The sequence below is a fragment of the Oncorhynchus nerka genome, linkage group LG19, assembly GCF_034236695.1.
Source record: "Oncorhynchus nerka isolate Pitt River linkage group LG19, Oner_Uvic_2.0, whole genome shotgun sequence".
Classification (NCBI taxonomy): Eukaryota; Metazoa; Chordata; class Actinopteri; order Salmoniformes; family Salmonidae; genus Oncorhynchus; species Oncorhynchus nerka.
The window spans coordinates 4,052,552-4,069,772 of NC_088414.1; the positions used below are offsets into that span (position 1 = coordinate 4,052,552).

General features: G+C 41.2%; 1 protein-coding gene across 2 annotated transcripts in view; it reads left to right on the plus strand.

Moving 5' to 3' along the window:
* Positions 1 to 1,298: 1,298 nt before the first annotated feature.
* LOC115117461 (zinc finger FYVE domain-containing protein 16-like) overlaps positions 1,299 to 17,221 on the plus strand; it is a 70,571-nt gene continuing 54,648 nt past the window's right edge. For both annotated transcript variants that reach the window (XM_065004633.1, XM_065004634.1), the window contains exons 1-2: positions 1,299 to 1,521; positions 6,945 to 7,059. In XM_065004633.1, the coding sequence (XP_064860705.1) occupies positions 6,990 to 7,059 (70 nt within the window). In that variant the 5' untranslated portion in view covers positions 1,299 to 1,521; positions 6,945 to 6,989. The remainder of the gene's footprint in view (positions 1,522 to 6,944; positions 7,060 to 17,221) is intronic.

Below are 17,221 nucleotides of genomic sequence, written 5' to 3' on the forward strand. Positions count from 1 at the left end.
ATTGCCAGGAACTGGAACACGCTGTCGTACACGTCGATCCAGAGCATACCAAACATGCTCAATGGGTGGTGACATGTCTGGTGAGAATGCAGGACATGGAGGTACTGTAACATTTTCATCTTCCAGGAATTGTGTACAGATCCTTGGGATGTGCATTATCATTCTGAAACATGAGGTGATGGACGCGGATGAATGGCATGACAATGGACCCCAGGATCTCGTGATGGTATGTCTGTCCATTTAAATTGCCATCGATAAAATGCAATTGTGTTTGTTGTCCGTAGCTTATGCTTATGCCTGCCCATACCATAACCCCACCGCCATCATTGGGCACTCTGTTTACAACATTGACATCAGCAAACCGCCCACACAACGCCATCTGCCCTGTCCAGTTGAAACTGGGACTAATCTGTGAAGATCACACTTCTCATGTATGCCAGTGGCCATCGAAGGTGGAAGTCAGTTATGGTGAGGACGACGAGCACACCGGTGACCTGCCCTAAGACGGTTTCTGACAGTTTGTGCAGAAATTCTTTGGTTGTGCAAACTCAGTTTCAACAGCTGTCTGGGTGGCTGGTCTCAGACAAACCCGCAGGGGAAGAAGCCGGATGTGGAGTTCTTGGGCTGGTGTGTTTACATGTGGGCTGCAGTTGTGAGGCCGGTTGGACGTAATACCAAATCCTCTAAAATGACTTTGGTGGTGGCTTATGGTAGAGAAATGAACATTAAATGATCTTGCAACAGCTCTGGTGGATATTCCTGCCGTCAGCATGCCAATTGCACGCTCCCGCCACCATGCGGCACTGTGTAAATAACGTTGACTTCGGTAAACTGCTCGCCTCCACGTTGCCATAACGCCATACACGTGGTCTGTGGTTGTGAGGCCGGTTGGACGTACTGCCAAATTCTCTAAAACTACGTTGACATGAAATTATCTGGCAACACCTCTGGTGGACATTTCTACAGTCAGCACGCCAATTGCACGCTCCCTCAACTTGAGACATCTGTGGCATTGTGTTGTGTGACAAAACTGCACATTTTAGAGTGGCCTTTTGTCCCAAACACAAAGTGCACCTGTGTAATGACCATGCTGTTTAATCAGCTTCTTGATATGTCACACCTGCCAGGTTGATGGATTATCTTGGCAAAGGACAAATGATCACTAACAGGGATGTAAACAAATAAGCTTTTTGTGTTTATGGGACATTTCTGGGATATTTTATTTCAGCTCATGGAATCACTTTATATTTTTGCTGGGTGTATATTGATCAAATAAGCTATTACATTTTTTGTTGACCAAATTCAACACTCTCTCATTGACCTCCATGCAAAACCTCTTCACTTCGTGGGCAGATTTTGGGCGGAGTAAAACCTCTCGCCTCTTCCTCTCTGGCTTTAACAACTTCAGTGGAATAACGAAAGGACAAAGAGGATACGATCTAGATTCTAGACAAACCTTCTTTATAACCAGAAGAATCGTTAAACAGTTGGAAGGGCGAAGACAGAATTATGAATCTTCCGGTAATGACAAGAAAATTGTTTGTTGACCTGTGAATAATCATTGGCTAGCTAGCTAAATGTAGCAAGCTAGCTATTAGCTACAATAATGTCATCTGGCTGCTCTCCACGTTTTATGATATTCACGGATGATGCAGAATGTGATTACTTGTTAGTACTTCTCGAGAACCCAAGGCGATATATCCATCGTACAGTCGGTCCCATTACCGTTTAGTATTGAATGGGCTAACTTGATAACAGACAAGCCGTTGGTGTATCTGGTGATATGTGTCAGCTAATAATGGTAATGTCAGCAGCCAGGAATTCGTCGAACTGTTTATGCTTACTAGCTCATTTGTGACGATTAGCCTCCTGTAAACTAGTGGTTAGGACTAGCTAGCTAACGTTAGCTCGTTAACGTTAGTTCGTTACTGTTAGTTAGCTAACGTTAGCCAACGTTAATTAGCTACTAGCTAGACTGCTAGCTAGCTAGTAAACAACTGGAAGTTGAATTATTTGAGTAACTTTCATGAAGAAAAAAACATGTTTTAGGCTTAGTTAAAGAGAAACACGTAAATTCTGGTCTTTATTTTGACGGTTCGTTGCAAAAGTGGTATTTTAGTAGTAGTAAATCGAACTATTTTTGGCCCTAGCGGTTCAACTCTTAACATTGACTCTAACAAGGGAGGGGTTCGATTGTTGGTGCTTTCAAGAAAACTGGGAACTCGGAGAGGAAAAAAAAAACGATGTAAAATCATGACGTCGGGGATCTTCAGGTCGGAAAGTCTGATGTTTTAGAAAGAGTCCTAGTTTCCGACTTGGAATTCCGAGTCAGGTGACCGTGAAAAAAGGATTATTCTCAATTCGTGATCGCTTTTTTCCGAGTTCCCAGTGGTCTTGAACGCAGCATCTGGAATCTCGTTTCGGTCTTTGAGTGTCAGAAAGATACTTCACATAACACTATCTGAGGCGTTAAATAAGCTTGTTGACGAACGCCGATTGGGTCTTTACGTGTAAAATTGATACACCAACAGCTTGTCTGTTATTTGACGTATCTGGTGCTGTGTCAGCTAATAATGGTAATGTCAGCAGCCAGGAATTCGTCAACCCTGTTGCCCAAAGCTAACGTTCGTTATAAGCAGCCAGTTAGTGAAGCTAGCCAGAATAAGGATTAGGCACAATAGTGGCATTTGCGGTTTGCCTTCAAAATAAAAGTACCCATTTGAAAGTGATGCTGAAGGTTACAAATGGTGGAATCATGCCATATTTAGACTAGATCGTTTTTGTTGTTTTTTTACCAATTTCGTGGTGTCCAATTGTTAGTAGCTACTATTTTTGTCTCATCGCTACAACTCCCGTACGGACCCGGGAGAGACAAAGGTTGAAAGTCATGCGTCCTCCGATACACAACCCAACCAAGCCGCACTGCTTCTTAACACAGCGCGCATCCAACCCGGAAGCCAGCCGCACCAATGTGTCGGAGGAAACACCTTGCACCTGGCAACCTTGCTTAGCGTGCACTGCGCCCGGCCCGCCACAGGAGTCGCTGGTGCGTGATGAGACAAGGACACCCCTTCCGGCCAAGCCCTCCCTAACCCGGACGACACTAGGCCGATTGTGCGTCACCCCACGGAGTCTCTGGTGGCGCTGCAGTACAGCGCCTTTAACCACTGCGCCACCCGGGAGGCCCTTAGACTAGATAAATGTTAAACAAGGTTGGAATGTGAAGCAATGAAATGGGGTGTCAGTCCACTCGGTGACACCCACAGAACACAACTGTGAAGAGTTTACGCCAATATTAGCGTTGTAGTTCTTACCGCGGGACTGAAATCACCTCCCCAGTCAGCCTATTGTGTGTGTTGACATTCATATTGCACTGCACATCTTTAACTCAAGATTGGGGATCAATACCCAATATATTTTTTCCCAACGTCCTCCTCAGAGTTATCAGACTCCAAACATCCACGCAGTATTGTTTTTCCTAGTGTTCAATACACATAAGTTGGAAAATGTGGCTCAATTCAGTTGTTTCAGAGTCCCGCAATAAGAGCTACGACACTAATGTTCTCTTGGTGTCATTGAATAGACTGATATGTCATTGAGCCACAATCCATAGGTAAGGCTGTACAGTGAAATAATGCCCCCAATGCAATTCTAAAGTATAATACATCCAGTGTGATTACAACAGATGTTTGTGAAATTAAGAAATTATTGTATTTGGTTGATTTTTTTTTTATATATAACATTCCAACCTCGTTTAGCATGACCTATTCAATTATGCCATACTTCTGCTATTTGTATTCATTTGCATCACTGTCAATGACACTTTTATTTTGAAGGCTTAACCGCAAAGTCCACTATTATGCTAATACTTATTGTGGCCTGCTTCACATAGATGGGTTCGACCCCCGACATGAATCAAATACGAATTGTCTTATAAATTAGGGTTATTTTAGATGATGACACCTAGCTATATAGTTAGCTAGGTAACTATAGCTACTGAAACAGATGATGACGTTTTGCTATGTTTTGGGGGAAGAACATTGTTTGCATCCATCAGCTAGTTAGCTTTTTTTATGACCAGCACTGTAGATGCACGAGACAACTTTACCAGCATCATAGCATACGTATGGATGAATCGTTTTGACACATGGAATATGAGTGATAGTCTAATCATTGTGTAATAACTACGTAAAAATGTTATATACGCGTTAAATTATTATGTGACTTACAGTCATATTCAGGTCCTGATTGGTCAGCAAGCTTATTTGACGTGTATATTTTTTGACATGCAAAGACCCAAACGGCGTTCCATAGTTGGCCAATGACCACCTGAAAATAACACTATATGACGCGTTAAATAAGCTTGTTGACCAATGACAATTTTATTACGTAGTTATTACACATTGATTACACTTTAACTCGTATTTCATGTCACAGCGACTAACGATGCCTATGCTTCAAATCATATTTTATTTGTCACATGTGCCGAATACAACAGGTGTAGTAGACCTTACCGTGAAACGCTTACTTACAAACCCTTAACCAACAATGCAGTTCAAGAAATAGAGTTAAGGAAATATTTAGAAAATAAAGTAAAACATTATAAAAAATAAACACAATAAATATCAATAACGAGGCTATATACACGGGGTACCAGTACCGAGTCAATGTTCAGGTTGTACAGGTTAGTCAAGGTCATTTGTGCATGTAGGTATGTGTGAAGTGAAGATCATAGACAGCGCATGGCTGCAGTGAAAAAACAAATGGGGGTTGGTGGTGTCAATGTAAATAGTCTGGTTGGCCATTTAATTATTCAGCAGTATTATGACTTGGGGGTAGAAGCTGCCTTTTGGCCCGCCTGCCGTGCGGAAGCAGAGAGCACAGTCTATGACTTGGGTGACTGGAGTCTTTGACATATTTTTGGGCCTTCCTCTGACACCGCCTAGTATATAAGTCCTGGATGGCAGGAAGCTTGGCCCCAGTGATGTACTGGGTCGTTTGCACTACCCTCTGTACGTGCCTTATGGATAAGATGCAGAGCAGTTGCCATACCAGGCAGTGATGCAAACGGTCAGGATGCTCTCGATGGTGCAGCTGTATAACTTTTTGAGGATCTGGAGACCCATGCCAAATCGTTTCAGTCTCCTGAGGGGGAAAAGGTTTTGTTGTGCCCTCTTCACAACTTTCTTGTTGTGTTTGGACCATGATAGTTCATTGGTGATGTGGACACCAAGGAACTTGAAGCTCTCAACTCGCTCTACTACAGCCCTGGTTCGCTGTTTCTGGGGGCCTGTCTTTTCCTGTAGTCCACAATCAGCTCCTTTGTCTTGCTCACATTGAGGGAGAGGTTGTTGTTGTTCTGGCACCACACTGCCAGGTCTCTGATCTCCCTATAGGCTGTCTCGTCATTTTCAGGGATCAGGCCTACAATTGTTGTGTTGTCATCAAACTTAACGATGGTGTTGGAGTTGTGTTTGGCCACGCAGTCATGGGTAAACAGGGTATACAGGACGGGACTGAGCACGCAACCCTGAGGAGCCCCTGTGTTGAGGATCAGAGTGGCAGATGTGTTGTTGCCTACCCTTACCACCTGGGGGCAACCCTTCAGGAAGTCCAGGATCCAGTTGCAGAGGGAGGTGTTTAGACCCGGGGTCCTTAGCGATGAGCTTTGTGGGCAGTATGGTGTTGAACGCTGAGCTGTAGTCAATGAACAGCATTCTCACATAGGTGGTCCTTTTGTCCAGGTGGGAAAGGGCAGTGTGGAGTGCGACTGAGATTGCGTCATCTGTGGATCTGTTGGGGAGGTATGCGAATTGTAGTGGGTCTAGGGTTTCTGGGATAATGATGTTGATGTGCGCCATGTCCAGCCTTTCAAAGCACTTCATGGCTACCCATGTGAGTGCTACGGAGCGGTAATCATTTAGGCAGGTTACTTTGGCTTCCTTGGGCACAGGGACTATGATGGTCTGCTTGAAACACGTAGGTATTACAGACTTGGTCAGGGAGAAGTTGAAAATGTCAGCGTGATCACAGTCGCCCGGAACAGCTGTTGCTCTCATGCATGCATGCATGCATGCTTGCATTTAGCTCATCTGGTAGGCTCGCGTCACTGGGCAGCTCACGGCTGGGTTTCCCTTTGTCGTCCGTGATAGTTTGCAAGCCCTGCCACATCCGGCGAGCGTCAGAGCCGGTGTAGTAGGATTCAATCTTAATCCTGTATGGATGCTTTGCCTGTTTGATGGTTTGTCTGAGGGCATAGCGGGATTTCTTATATGCGTCCGTATTACTGTCCCGCTCCTTGAAAGCGGCAGTTCTAGCCTTTAGCTTGAAGTAGATGTTGCCTGTAATCCATGGCTTCTGGTTGGGAAATGTACGTACGGTCACTGTGGGGACGATGTCGTCGATGCACTTATTGATGAAGCTGGCGATTGAGGTGGTATACTCCTCAATGCCATTGGATGAATCCCTGAACATATTCCAGTCTGTGCTAGCAAAAGTCCTGTAGCATCCGCATCAACTGACCACTTTCGTATTGAGCAAGTCACTGGTACTTCCTGCTTTCGTTTTTACTTGTCAGCAGGAATGATTTGCCAAATGGGGTGCGAGGGAGAGCTTTGTATGCGTCTCAGTATGTGGAGTAAAGGTGGTCTAGAGGTTTAAACAAATAAAAAATAAAACATCTCCCTCTGGTTGCACGTGGCATCCTTATAGAAATGAAGTAAAACAGGTTTTGTTTGCCTGCATTAAAGTCCCCGGCCACTAGGAGAGCCGTTTCCTTATGAGCATATTCTTGTGGATGAAACCTTAGCTTCATAGCCAAGAACTACAGCATTTTAACACTTGATGTGGAAACTGAAATGTCGATCAAAATGCATTCATCCTGTCCACATAAGACCAATAGATAAAGATAACAGATGATAATACTTCCTGTTTCTCTTCTCCAGGAGGTGAAGGCGTGAGTGGAGCCGGTCTCCCACGGACAGCCCAGCATGGACAGCTTCTTCAAGGCTGCTGTGTGCGACCTGAACAAGCTGCTGGATGATTTTGAGCTCAATACGGGTTAGTTACTACTGTCTCAATACGGGTTAGTTACTACTGTCTCAATACGGGTTAGTTACTACTGTCTCAATACGGGTTAGTTACTACTGTCTCAATACGGGTTAGTTACTACTGTCTCAATACGGGTTAGTTACTACTGTCTCAATACGGGTTAGTTACTACTGTCTCAATACGGGTTAGTATTACTACTGTCTCAATACGGGTTAGTTACTACTGTCTCAATACGGGTTAGTTACTACTGTCTCAATACGGGTTAGTTACTACTGTCTCAGTATACTGGGTTAGTTACTACTGTCTCAATACGGGTTAGTTACTACTGTCTCAATACGGGTTAGTTACTACTGTCTCAATACGGGTTAGTTACTACTGTCTCAATACGGGTTAGTTACTACTGTCTCAATACGGGTTAGTATACAGGTTAGTTACTACTGTCTCAATACGGGTTAGTTACTACTGTCTCAATATGGGTTAGTTACTACTGTCTCAATACGGGTTAGTATACAGGTTAGTTACTACTGTCTCAATACGGGTTAGTTACTACTGTCTCAATACAGGTTAGTTACTACTGTCTCAATACCGGTTAGTTACTACTGTCTCAATACAGGTTAGTTACTACTGTCTCAATACGGGTTAGTTACTACTGTCTCAATACAGGTTAGTTACTACTGTCTCAATACGGGTTAGTTACTACTGTCTCAATACGGGTTAGTTACTACTGTCTCAATACGGGTTAGTGACTACTGTCTCAATACGGGTTAGTGACTACTGTCTCAATACGGGTTAGTTACTACTGTCTCAATACGGGTTAGTTACTACTGTCTCAATACGGGTTAGTTACTACTGTCTCAATACGGGTTAGTTACTACTGTCTCAATACGGGTTAGTTACTACTGTCTCAATACGGGTTAGTTACTACTGTCTCAATACGGGTTAGTATACAGGTTAGTTACTACTGTCTCAATACAGGTTAGTTACTACTGTCTCAATACGGGTTAGTTACTACTGTCTCAATACGGGTTAGTTACTACTGTCTCAATACGGGTTAGTTACTACTGTCTCAATACGGGTTAGTTACTACTGTCTCAATACGGGTTAGTTACTACTGTCTCAATACGGGTTAGTATACAGGTTAGTTACTACTGTCTCAATACAGGTTAGTTACTACTGTCTCAATACGGGTTAGTTACTACTGTCTCAATACGGGTTAGTTACTACTGTCTCAACTACGGGTTAGTTACTACTGTCTCAATACGGGTTAGTTACTACTGTCTCAATACGGGTTAGTTACTACTGTCTCAATACGGGTTAGTTACTACTGTCTCAATACGGGTTAGTATACAGGTTAGTTACTACTGTCTCAATACGGGTTAGTTACTACTGTCTCAATATGGGTTAGTTACTACTGTCTCAATACGGGTTAGTATACAGGTTAGTTACTACTGTCTCAATACGGGTTAGTTACTACTGTCTCAATACAGGTTAGTTACTACTGTCTCAATACCGGTTAGTTACTACTGTCTCAATACAGGTTAGTTACTACTGTCTCAATACGGGTTAGTTACTACTGTCTCAATACAGGTTAGTTACTACTGTCTCAATACGGGTTAGTTACTACTGTCTCAATACGGGTTAGTTACTACTGTCTCAATACGGGTTAGTGACTACTGTCTCAATACGGGTTAGTGACTACTGTCTCAATACGGGTTAGTTACTACTGTCTCAATACGGGTTAGTTACTACTGTCTCAATACAGGTTAGTTACTACTGTCTCAATACGGGTTAGTTACTACTGTCTCAATACAGGTTAGTTACTACTGTCTCAATACAGGTTAGTTACTACTGTCTCAATACAGGTTAGTTACTACTGTCTCAATACCGGTTAGTTACTACTGTCTCAATACCGGTTAGTTACTACTGTCTCAATACGGGTTAGTTACTACTGTCTCAATACGGGTTAGTTACTACTGTCTCAATACAGGTTAGTATACAGGTTAGTTACTACTGTCTCAATACGGGTTAGTTACTACTGTCTCAATACGGGTTAGTTACTACTGTCTCAATACGGGTTAGTTACTACTGTCTCAATACGGGTTAGTTACTACTGTCTCAATACAGGTTAGTATACAGGTTAGTTACTACTGTCTCAATACGGGTTAGTTACTACTGTCTCAATACAGGTTAGTTACTACTGTCTCAATACAGGTTAGTTACTACTGTCTCAATACGGGTTAGTTACTACTGTCTCAATACGGGTTAGTTACTACTGTCTCAATACAGGTTAGTATACAGGTTAGTTACTACTGTCTCAATACGGGTTAGTTACTACTGTCTCAATACAGGTTAGTTACTACTGTCTCAATACAGGTTAGTTACTACTGTCTCAATACGGGTTAGTTACTACTGTCTCAATACGGGTTAGTTACTACTGTCTCAATACGGGTTAGTTACTACTGTCTCAATACCGGTTAGTTACTACTGTCTCAATACGGGTTAGTTACTACTGTCTCAATACGGGTTAGTTACTACTGTCTCAATACCGGTTAGTTACTACTGTCTCAATACGGGTTAGTTACTACTGTCTCAATACCGGTTAGTTACTACTGTCTCAATACGGGTTAGTTACTACTGTCTCAATACGGGTTAGTTACTACTGTCTCAATACGGGTTAGTTACTACTGTCTCAATACGGGTTAGTTACTACTGTCTCAATACGGGTTAGTTACTACTGTCTCAATACGGGTTAGTTACTACTGTCTCAATACGGGTTAGTTACTACTGTCTCAATACGGGTTAGTTACTACTGTCTCAATACGGGTTAGTTACTACTGTCTCAATACGGGTTAGTTACTACTGTCTCAATACGGGTTAGTTACTACTGTCTCAATACGGGTTAGTTACTACTGTCTCAATACGGGTTAGTTACTACTGTCTCAATACGGGTTAGTTACTACTGTCTCAATACGGGTTAGTTACTACTGTCTCAATACGGGTTAGTTACTACTGTCTCAATACAGGTTAGTGACTACTGTCTCAATACAGGTTAGTGACTACTGTGTCAATACAGGTTAGTTACTACTCTCTCAATACGGGTTAGTTACTACTGTCTCAATACGGGTTAGTTACTACTGTCTCAATACAGGTTAGTATACAGGTTAGTTACTACTGTCTCAATACGGGTTAGTTACTACTGTCTCAATACGGGTTAGTTACTACTGTCTCAATACGGGTTAGTTACTACTGTCTCAATACAGGTTAGTATACAGGTTAGTTACTACTGTCTCAATACGGGTTAGTTACTACTGTCTCAATACGGGTTAGTTACTACTGTCTCAATACGGGTTAGTTACTACTGTCTCAATACAGGTTAGTTACTACTGTCTCAATACGGGTTAGTATACAGGTTAGTTACTACTGTCTCAATACAGGTTAGTTACTACTGTCTCAATACAGGTTAGTATACCGGTTAGTTACTACTGTCTCAATACAGGTTAGTTACTACTGTCTCAATACAGGTTAGTTACTACTGTCTCAATACCGGTTAGTTACTACTGTCTCAATACGGGTTAGTTACTACTGTCTCAATACGGGTTAGTTACTACTGTCTCAATACAGGTTAGTTACTACTGTCTCAATACAGGTTAGTTACTACTGTCTCAATACAGGTTAGTTACTACTGTCTCAATACCGGTTAGTTACTACTGTCTCAATACGGGTTAGTTACTACTGTCTCAATACAGGTTAGTTACTACTGTCTCAATACAGGTTAGTATACAGGTTAGTTACTACTGTCTCAATACGGGTTAGTTACTACTGTCTCAATACGGGTTAGTTACTACTGTCTCAATACAGGTTAGTTACTACTGTCTCAATACAGGTTAGTTACTACTGTTCAGTTACTACTGTCTCAATACAGGTTAGTTACTACTGTCTCAATACGGGTTAGTTACTACTGTCTCAATACGGGGTTAGTTACTACTGTCTCAATACGGGTTAGTTACTACTGTCTCAATACGGGTTAGTTACTACTGTCTCAATACAGGTTAGTTACTACTGTCTCAATACAGGTTAGTATACTGTCTCGGTTAGTTACTACTGTCTCAATACGGGTTAGTTACTACTGTCTCAATACGGGTTAGTTACTACTGTCTCAATACGGGTTAGTTTACTACTGTCTCAATACGGGTTAGTTACTACTGTCTCAATACGGGTTAGTTACTACTGTCTCAATACGGGTTAGTTACTACTGTCTCAATACGGGTTAGTTACTACTGTCTCAATACGGGTTAGTTACTACTGTCTCAATACGGGTTAGTTACTACTGTCTCAATACGGGTTAGTTACTACTGTCTCAATACGGGTTAGTTACTACTGTTACAGGTTAGTTACTACTGTCTCAATACGGGTTAGTTACTACTGTCTCAATACGGGTTAGTTACTACTGTCTCAATACGGGTTAGTTACTACTGTCTCAATACAGGTTAGTTACTACTGTCTCAATACGGGTTAGTTACTACTGTCTCAATACAGGTTAGTTACTACTGTCTCACGGGTTAGTTACTACTGTCTCAATACGGGTTAGTTACTACTGTCTCAATACGGGTTAGTTACTACTGTCTCAATACGGGTTAGTTACTACTGTCTCAATACGGGTTAGTTACTACTGTCTCAATACGGGTTAGTTACTACTGTCTCAATACGGGTTAGTTACTACTGTCTCACTACTGTCTCAATACGGGTTAGTTACTACTGTTACTACTGTCTCAATACGGGTTAGTTACTACTGTCTCAATGCGGGTTAGTTACTACTGTCTCAATGCGGGTTAGTTACTACTGTCTCAATGCGGGTTAGTTACTACTGTCTCAATACGGGTTAGTTACTACTGTCTCAATACGGGTTAGTTACTACTGTCTCAATACCGGTTAGTGACTACTGTCTCAATACAGGTTAGTTACTACTGTCTCAATACCGGTTAGTTACTACTGTCTCAATACAGGTTAGTTACTACTGTCTCAATACCGGTTAGTTACTACTGTCTCAATACGGGTTAGTTACAGGTTAGTTACTACTGTCTCAATACAGGTTAGTTACTACTGTCTCAATACAGGTTAGTTACAGGTTAGTTACTACTGTCTCAATACGGGTTAGTTACTACTGTCTCAATACAGGTTAGTGACTACTGTCTCAATACAGGTTAGTATACAGGTTAGTTACTACTGTCTCAATACGGGTTAGTTACTACTGTCTCAATACGGGTTAGTTACTACTGTCTCAATACAGGTTAGTTACTACTGTCTCAATACAGGTTAGTTACTACTGTCTCAATACAGGTTAGTATACAGGTTAGTTACTACTGTCTCAATACGGGTTAGTTACTACTGTCTCAATACGGGTTAGTTACTACTGTCTCAATACGGGTTAGTTACTACTGTCTCAATACGGGTTAGTTACTACTGTCTCAATACAGGTTAGTTACTACTGTCTCAATACAGGTTAGTATACCGGTTAGTTACTACTGTCTCAATACGGGTTAGTTACTACTGTCTCAATACGGGTTAGTTACTACTGTCTCAATACGGGTTAGTTACTACTGTCTCAATACGGGTTAGTTACTACTGTCTCAATACGGGTTAGTTACTACTGTCTCAATACGGGTTAGTTACTACTGTCTCAATACGGGTTAGTTACTACTGTCTCAATACGGGTTAGTTACTACTGTCTCAATACAGGTTAGTTACTACTGTCTCAATACGGGTTAGTTACTACTGTCTCAATACAGGTTAGTTACTATACGGGTTAGTTACTACTGTCTCAATACGGGTTAGTTACTACTGTCTCAATACGGGTTAGTTACTACTGTCTCAATACGGGTTAGTTACTACTGTCTCAATACGGGTTAGTTACTACTGTCTCAATACGGGTTAGTTACTACTGTCTCAATACGGGTTAGTTACTACTGTCTCAATACGGGTTAGTTACTACTGTCTCAATACGGGTTAGTTACTACTGTCTCAATACGGGTTAGTTACTACTGTCTCAATACGGGTTAGTACTACTGTCTCAATACAGGTTAGTTACTACTGTCTCAATACGGGTTAGTTACTACTGTCTCAATACGGGTTAGTTACTACTGTCTCAATACGGGTTAGTTACTACTGTCTCAATACGGGTTAGTTACTACTGTCTCAATACGGGTTAGTTACTACTGTCTCAATACGGGTTAGTTACTACTGTCTCACTACTGTCTCGGGTTAGTTACTACTGTCTCAATACAGGTTAGTTACTACTGTCTCAGTTACTACTGGGTTAGTTACTACTGTCTCAATACGGGTTAGTTACTACTGTCTCAATACGGGTTAGTTACTACTGTCTCAATACGGGTTAGTTACTACTGTCTCAATACGGGTTAGTTACTACTGTCTCAATACAGGTTAGTTACTACTGTCTCAATACGGGTTAGTTACTACTGTCTCAATACAGGTTAGTTACTACTGTCTCAATACAGGTTAGTTACTACTGTCTCAATACAGGTTAGTTACTACTGTCTCAATACAGGTTAGTTACTACTGTCTCAATACGGATTAGTTACTACTGTCTCAATACGGGTTAGTTACTACTGTCTCAATACAGGTTAGTTACTACTGTCTCAATACAGGTTAGTGACTACTGTCTCAATACAGGTTAGTTACTACTGTCTCAATACCGGTTAGTTACTACTGTCTCAATACAGGTTAGTTACTACTGTCTCAATACAGGTTAGTTACTACTGTCTCAATACCGGTTAGTTACTACTGTCTCAATACGGGTTAGTATACAGGTTAGTTACTACTGTCTCAATACGGGTTAGTTACTACTGTCTCAATACAGGTTAGTTACTACTGTCTCAATACAGGTTAGTTACTACTGTCTCAATACGGGTTAGTTACTACTGTCTCAATACGGGTTAGTTACTACTGTCTCAATACAGGTTAGTTACTACTGTCTCAATACGGATTAGTTACTACTGTCTCAATACAGGTTAGTTACAGGTTAGTTACTACTGTCTCAATACGGGTTAGTTACTACTGTCTCAATACGGGTTAGTTACTACTGTCTCAATACAGGTTAGTTACTACTGTCTCAATACAGGTTAGTATACAGGTTAGTTACTACTGTCTCAATACCGGTTAGTTACTACTGTCTCAATACGGGTTAGTTACTACTGTCTCAATACGGGTTAGTTACTACTGTCTCAATACGGGTTAGTTACTACTGTCTCAATACAGGTTAGTATACCGGTTAGTTACTACTGTCTCAATACAGGTTAGTTACTACTGTCTCAATACAGGTTAGTTACTACTGTCTCAATACAGGTTAGTTACTACTGTCTCAATACAGGTTAGTTACTACTGTCTCAATACCGGTTAGTTACTACTGTCTCAATACGGGTTAGTTACAGGTTAGTTACTACTGTCTCAATACAGGTTAGTTACTACTGTCTCAATACAGGTTAGTTACAGGTTAGTTACTACTGTCTCAATACGGGTTAGTTACTACTGTCTCAATACGGGTTAGTTACTACTGTCTCAATACGGGTTAGTTACTACTGTCTCAATACAGGTTAGTTACTACTGTCTCAATACTGGTTAGTTACTACTGTCTCAATACGGGTTAGTTACAGGTTAGTTACTACTGTCTCAATACAGGTTAGTTACTACTGTCTCAATACAGGTTAGTTACTACTGTCTCAATACAGGTTAGTTACTACTACTGTCAGGTTAGTTACTACTGTCTCAATACAGGTTAGTTACTACTGTCTCAATACAGGTTAGTTACTACTGTCTCAATACAGGTTAGTTACTACTGTCTCAATACCGGTTAGTTACTACTGTCTCAATACCGGTTAGTTACTACTGTCTCAATACCGGTTAGTTACTACTGTCTCAATACCGGTTAGTTACTACTGTCTCAATACGGGTTAGTTACTACTGTCTCAATACGGGTTAGTTACTACTGTCTCAATAGGTTAGGGTTAGTTACTACTGTCTCAATACGGGTTAGTTACTACTGTCTCAATACGGGTTAGTTACTACTGTCTCAATACGGGTTAGTTACTACTGTCTCAATACGGGTTAGTTACTACTGTCTCAATACGGGTTAGTTACTACTGTCTCAATACGGGTTAGTTACTACTGTCTCAATACGGGTTAGTTACTACTGTCTCAATACGGGTTAGTTACTACTGTCTCAATACGGGTTAGTTACTACTGTCTCAATACCGGTTAGTTACTACTGTCTCAATACGGGTTAGTTACAGGTTAGTTACTACTTTCTCAATACAGGTTAGTGACTACTGTCTCAATACGGGTTAGTTACTACTGTCTCAATACGGGTTATTTACTACTGTCTCAATACAGGTTAGTTACTACTGTCTCAATACAGGTTAGTTACTACTGTCTCAATACGGGTTAGTTACTACTGTCTCAATACGGGTTAGTTACTACTGTCTCAATACGGGTTAGTTACTACTGTCTCAATACGGGTAAGTATACAGGTTAGTAGTTACTACTGTCTCAATACGGGTTAGTATACAGGTTAGTGACTACTGTCTCAATACGGGTTAGTATACAGGTTAGTGACTACTGTCTCAATACGGGTTAGTATACAGGTTAGTGACTACTGTCTCAATACGGGTTAGTTACTACTGTCTCAATACAGGTTAGTTACTACTGTCTCAATACGGGTTAGTTACTACTGTCTCAATACGGGTTAGTTACTACTGTCTCAATACGGGTTAGTTACTACTGTCTCAATACGGGTAAGTATACAGGTTAGTGACTACTGTCTCAATACGGGTTAGTATACAGGTTAGTGACTACTGTCTCAATACGGGTTAGTATACAGGTTAGTGACTACTGTCTCAATACGGGTTAGTATACAGGTTAGTGACTACTGTCTCAATACGGGTTAGTTACTACTGTCTCAATACAGGTTAGTTACTACTGTCTCAATACGGGTTAGTTACTACTGTCTCAATACGGGTTAGTTACTACTGTCTCAATACGGGTTAGTTACTACTGTCTCAATACAGGTTAGTGACTACTGTCTCAATACGGGTTAGTATACAGGTTAGTGACTACTGTCTCATTACGGGTTAGTTACTACTGTCTCAATACAGGTTAGTTACTACTGTCTCAATACAGGTTAGTTACTACTGTCTCAATACGGGTTAGTTACTACTGTCTCAATACAGGTTAGTTACTACTGTCTCAATACGGGTTAGTTACTACTGTCTCAATACGGGTTAGTTACTACTGTCTCAATACGGGTTAGTGACTACTGTCTCAATACGGGTTAGTGACTACTGTCTCAATACAGGTTAGTGACTACTGTCTCAATACAGGTTAGTGACTACTGTCTCAATACAGGTTAGTGACTACTGTTTCAATACAGGTTAGTGACTACTGTCTCAATACAGGTTAGTTACTACTGTCTCAATACAGGTTAGTTACTACTGTCTCAAAACGGGTTAGTATACAGGTTAGTGACTACTGTCTCAATACGGGTTAGTTACTACTGTCTCAATACAGGTTAGTTACTACTGTCTCAATACAGGTTAGTTACTACTGTCTCAATACGGGTTAGTATACAGGTTAGTGACTACTGTCTCAATACGGGTTAGTTACTACTGTCTCAATACGGGTTAGTTACTACTGTCTCAATACGGGTTAGTTACTACTGTCTCAATACGGGTTAGTTACTACTGTCTCAATACGGGTTAGTTACTACTGTCTCAATACAGGTTAGTTACTACTGTCTCAATACAGGTTAGTTACTACTGTCTCAATACAGGTTAGTGACTACTGTCTCAATACAGGTTAGTTACTACTGTCTCAATACAGGTTAGTTACTACTGTCTCAATACAGGTTAGTTACTACTGTCTCAATACAGGTTAGTTACTACTGTCTCAATACGGGTTAGTTACTACTGTCAGGTTAGTTACTACTGTCTCAATACGGGTTAGTTACTACTGTCTCAATACAGGTTAGTTACTACTGTCTCAATACAGGTTAGTTACTACTGTCTCAATACGGGTTAGTTACTACTGTCTCAATACGGGTTAGTGACTACTGTCTCAATACAGGTTAGTGACTACTGTCTCAATACAGGTTAGTGACTACTGT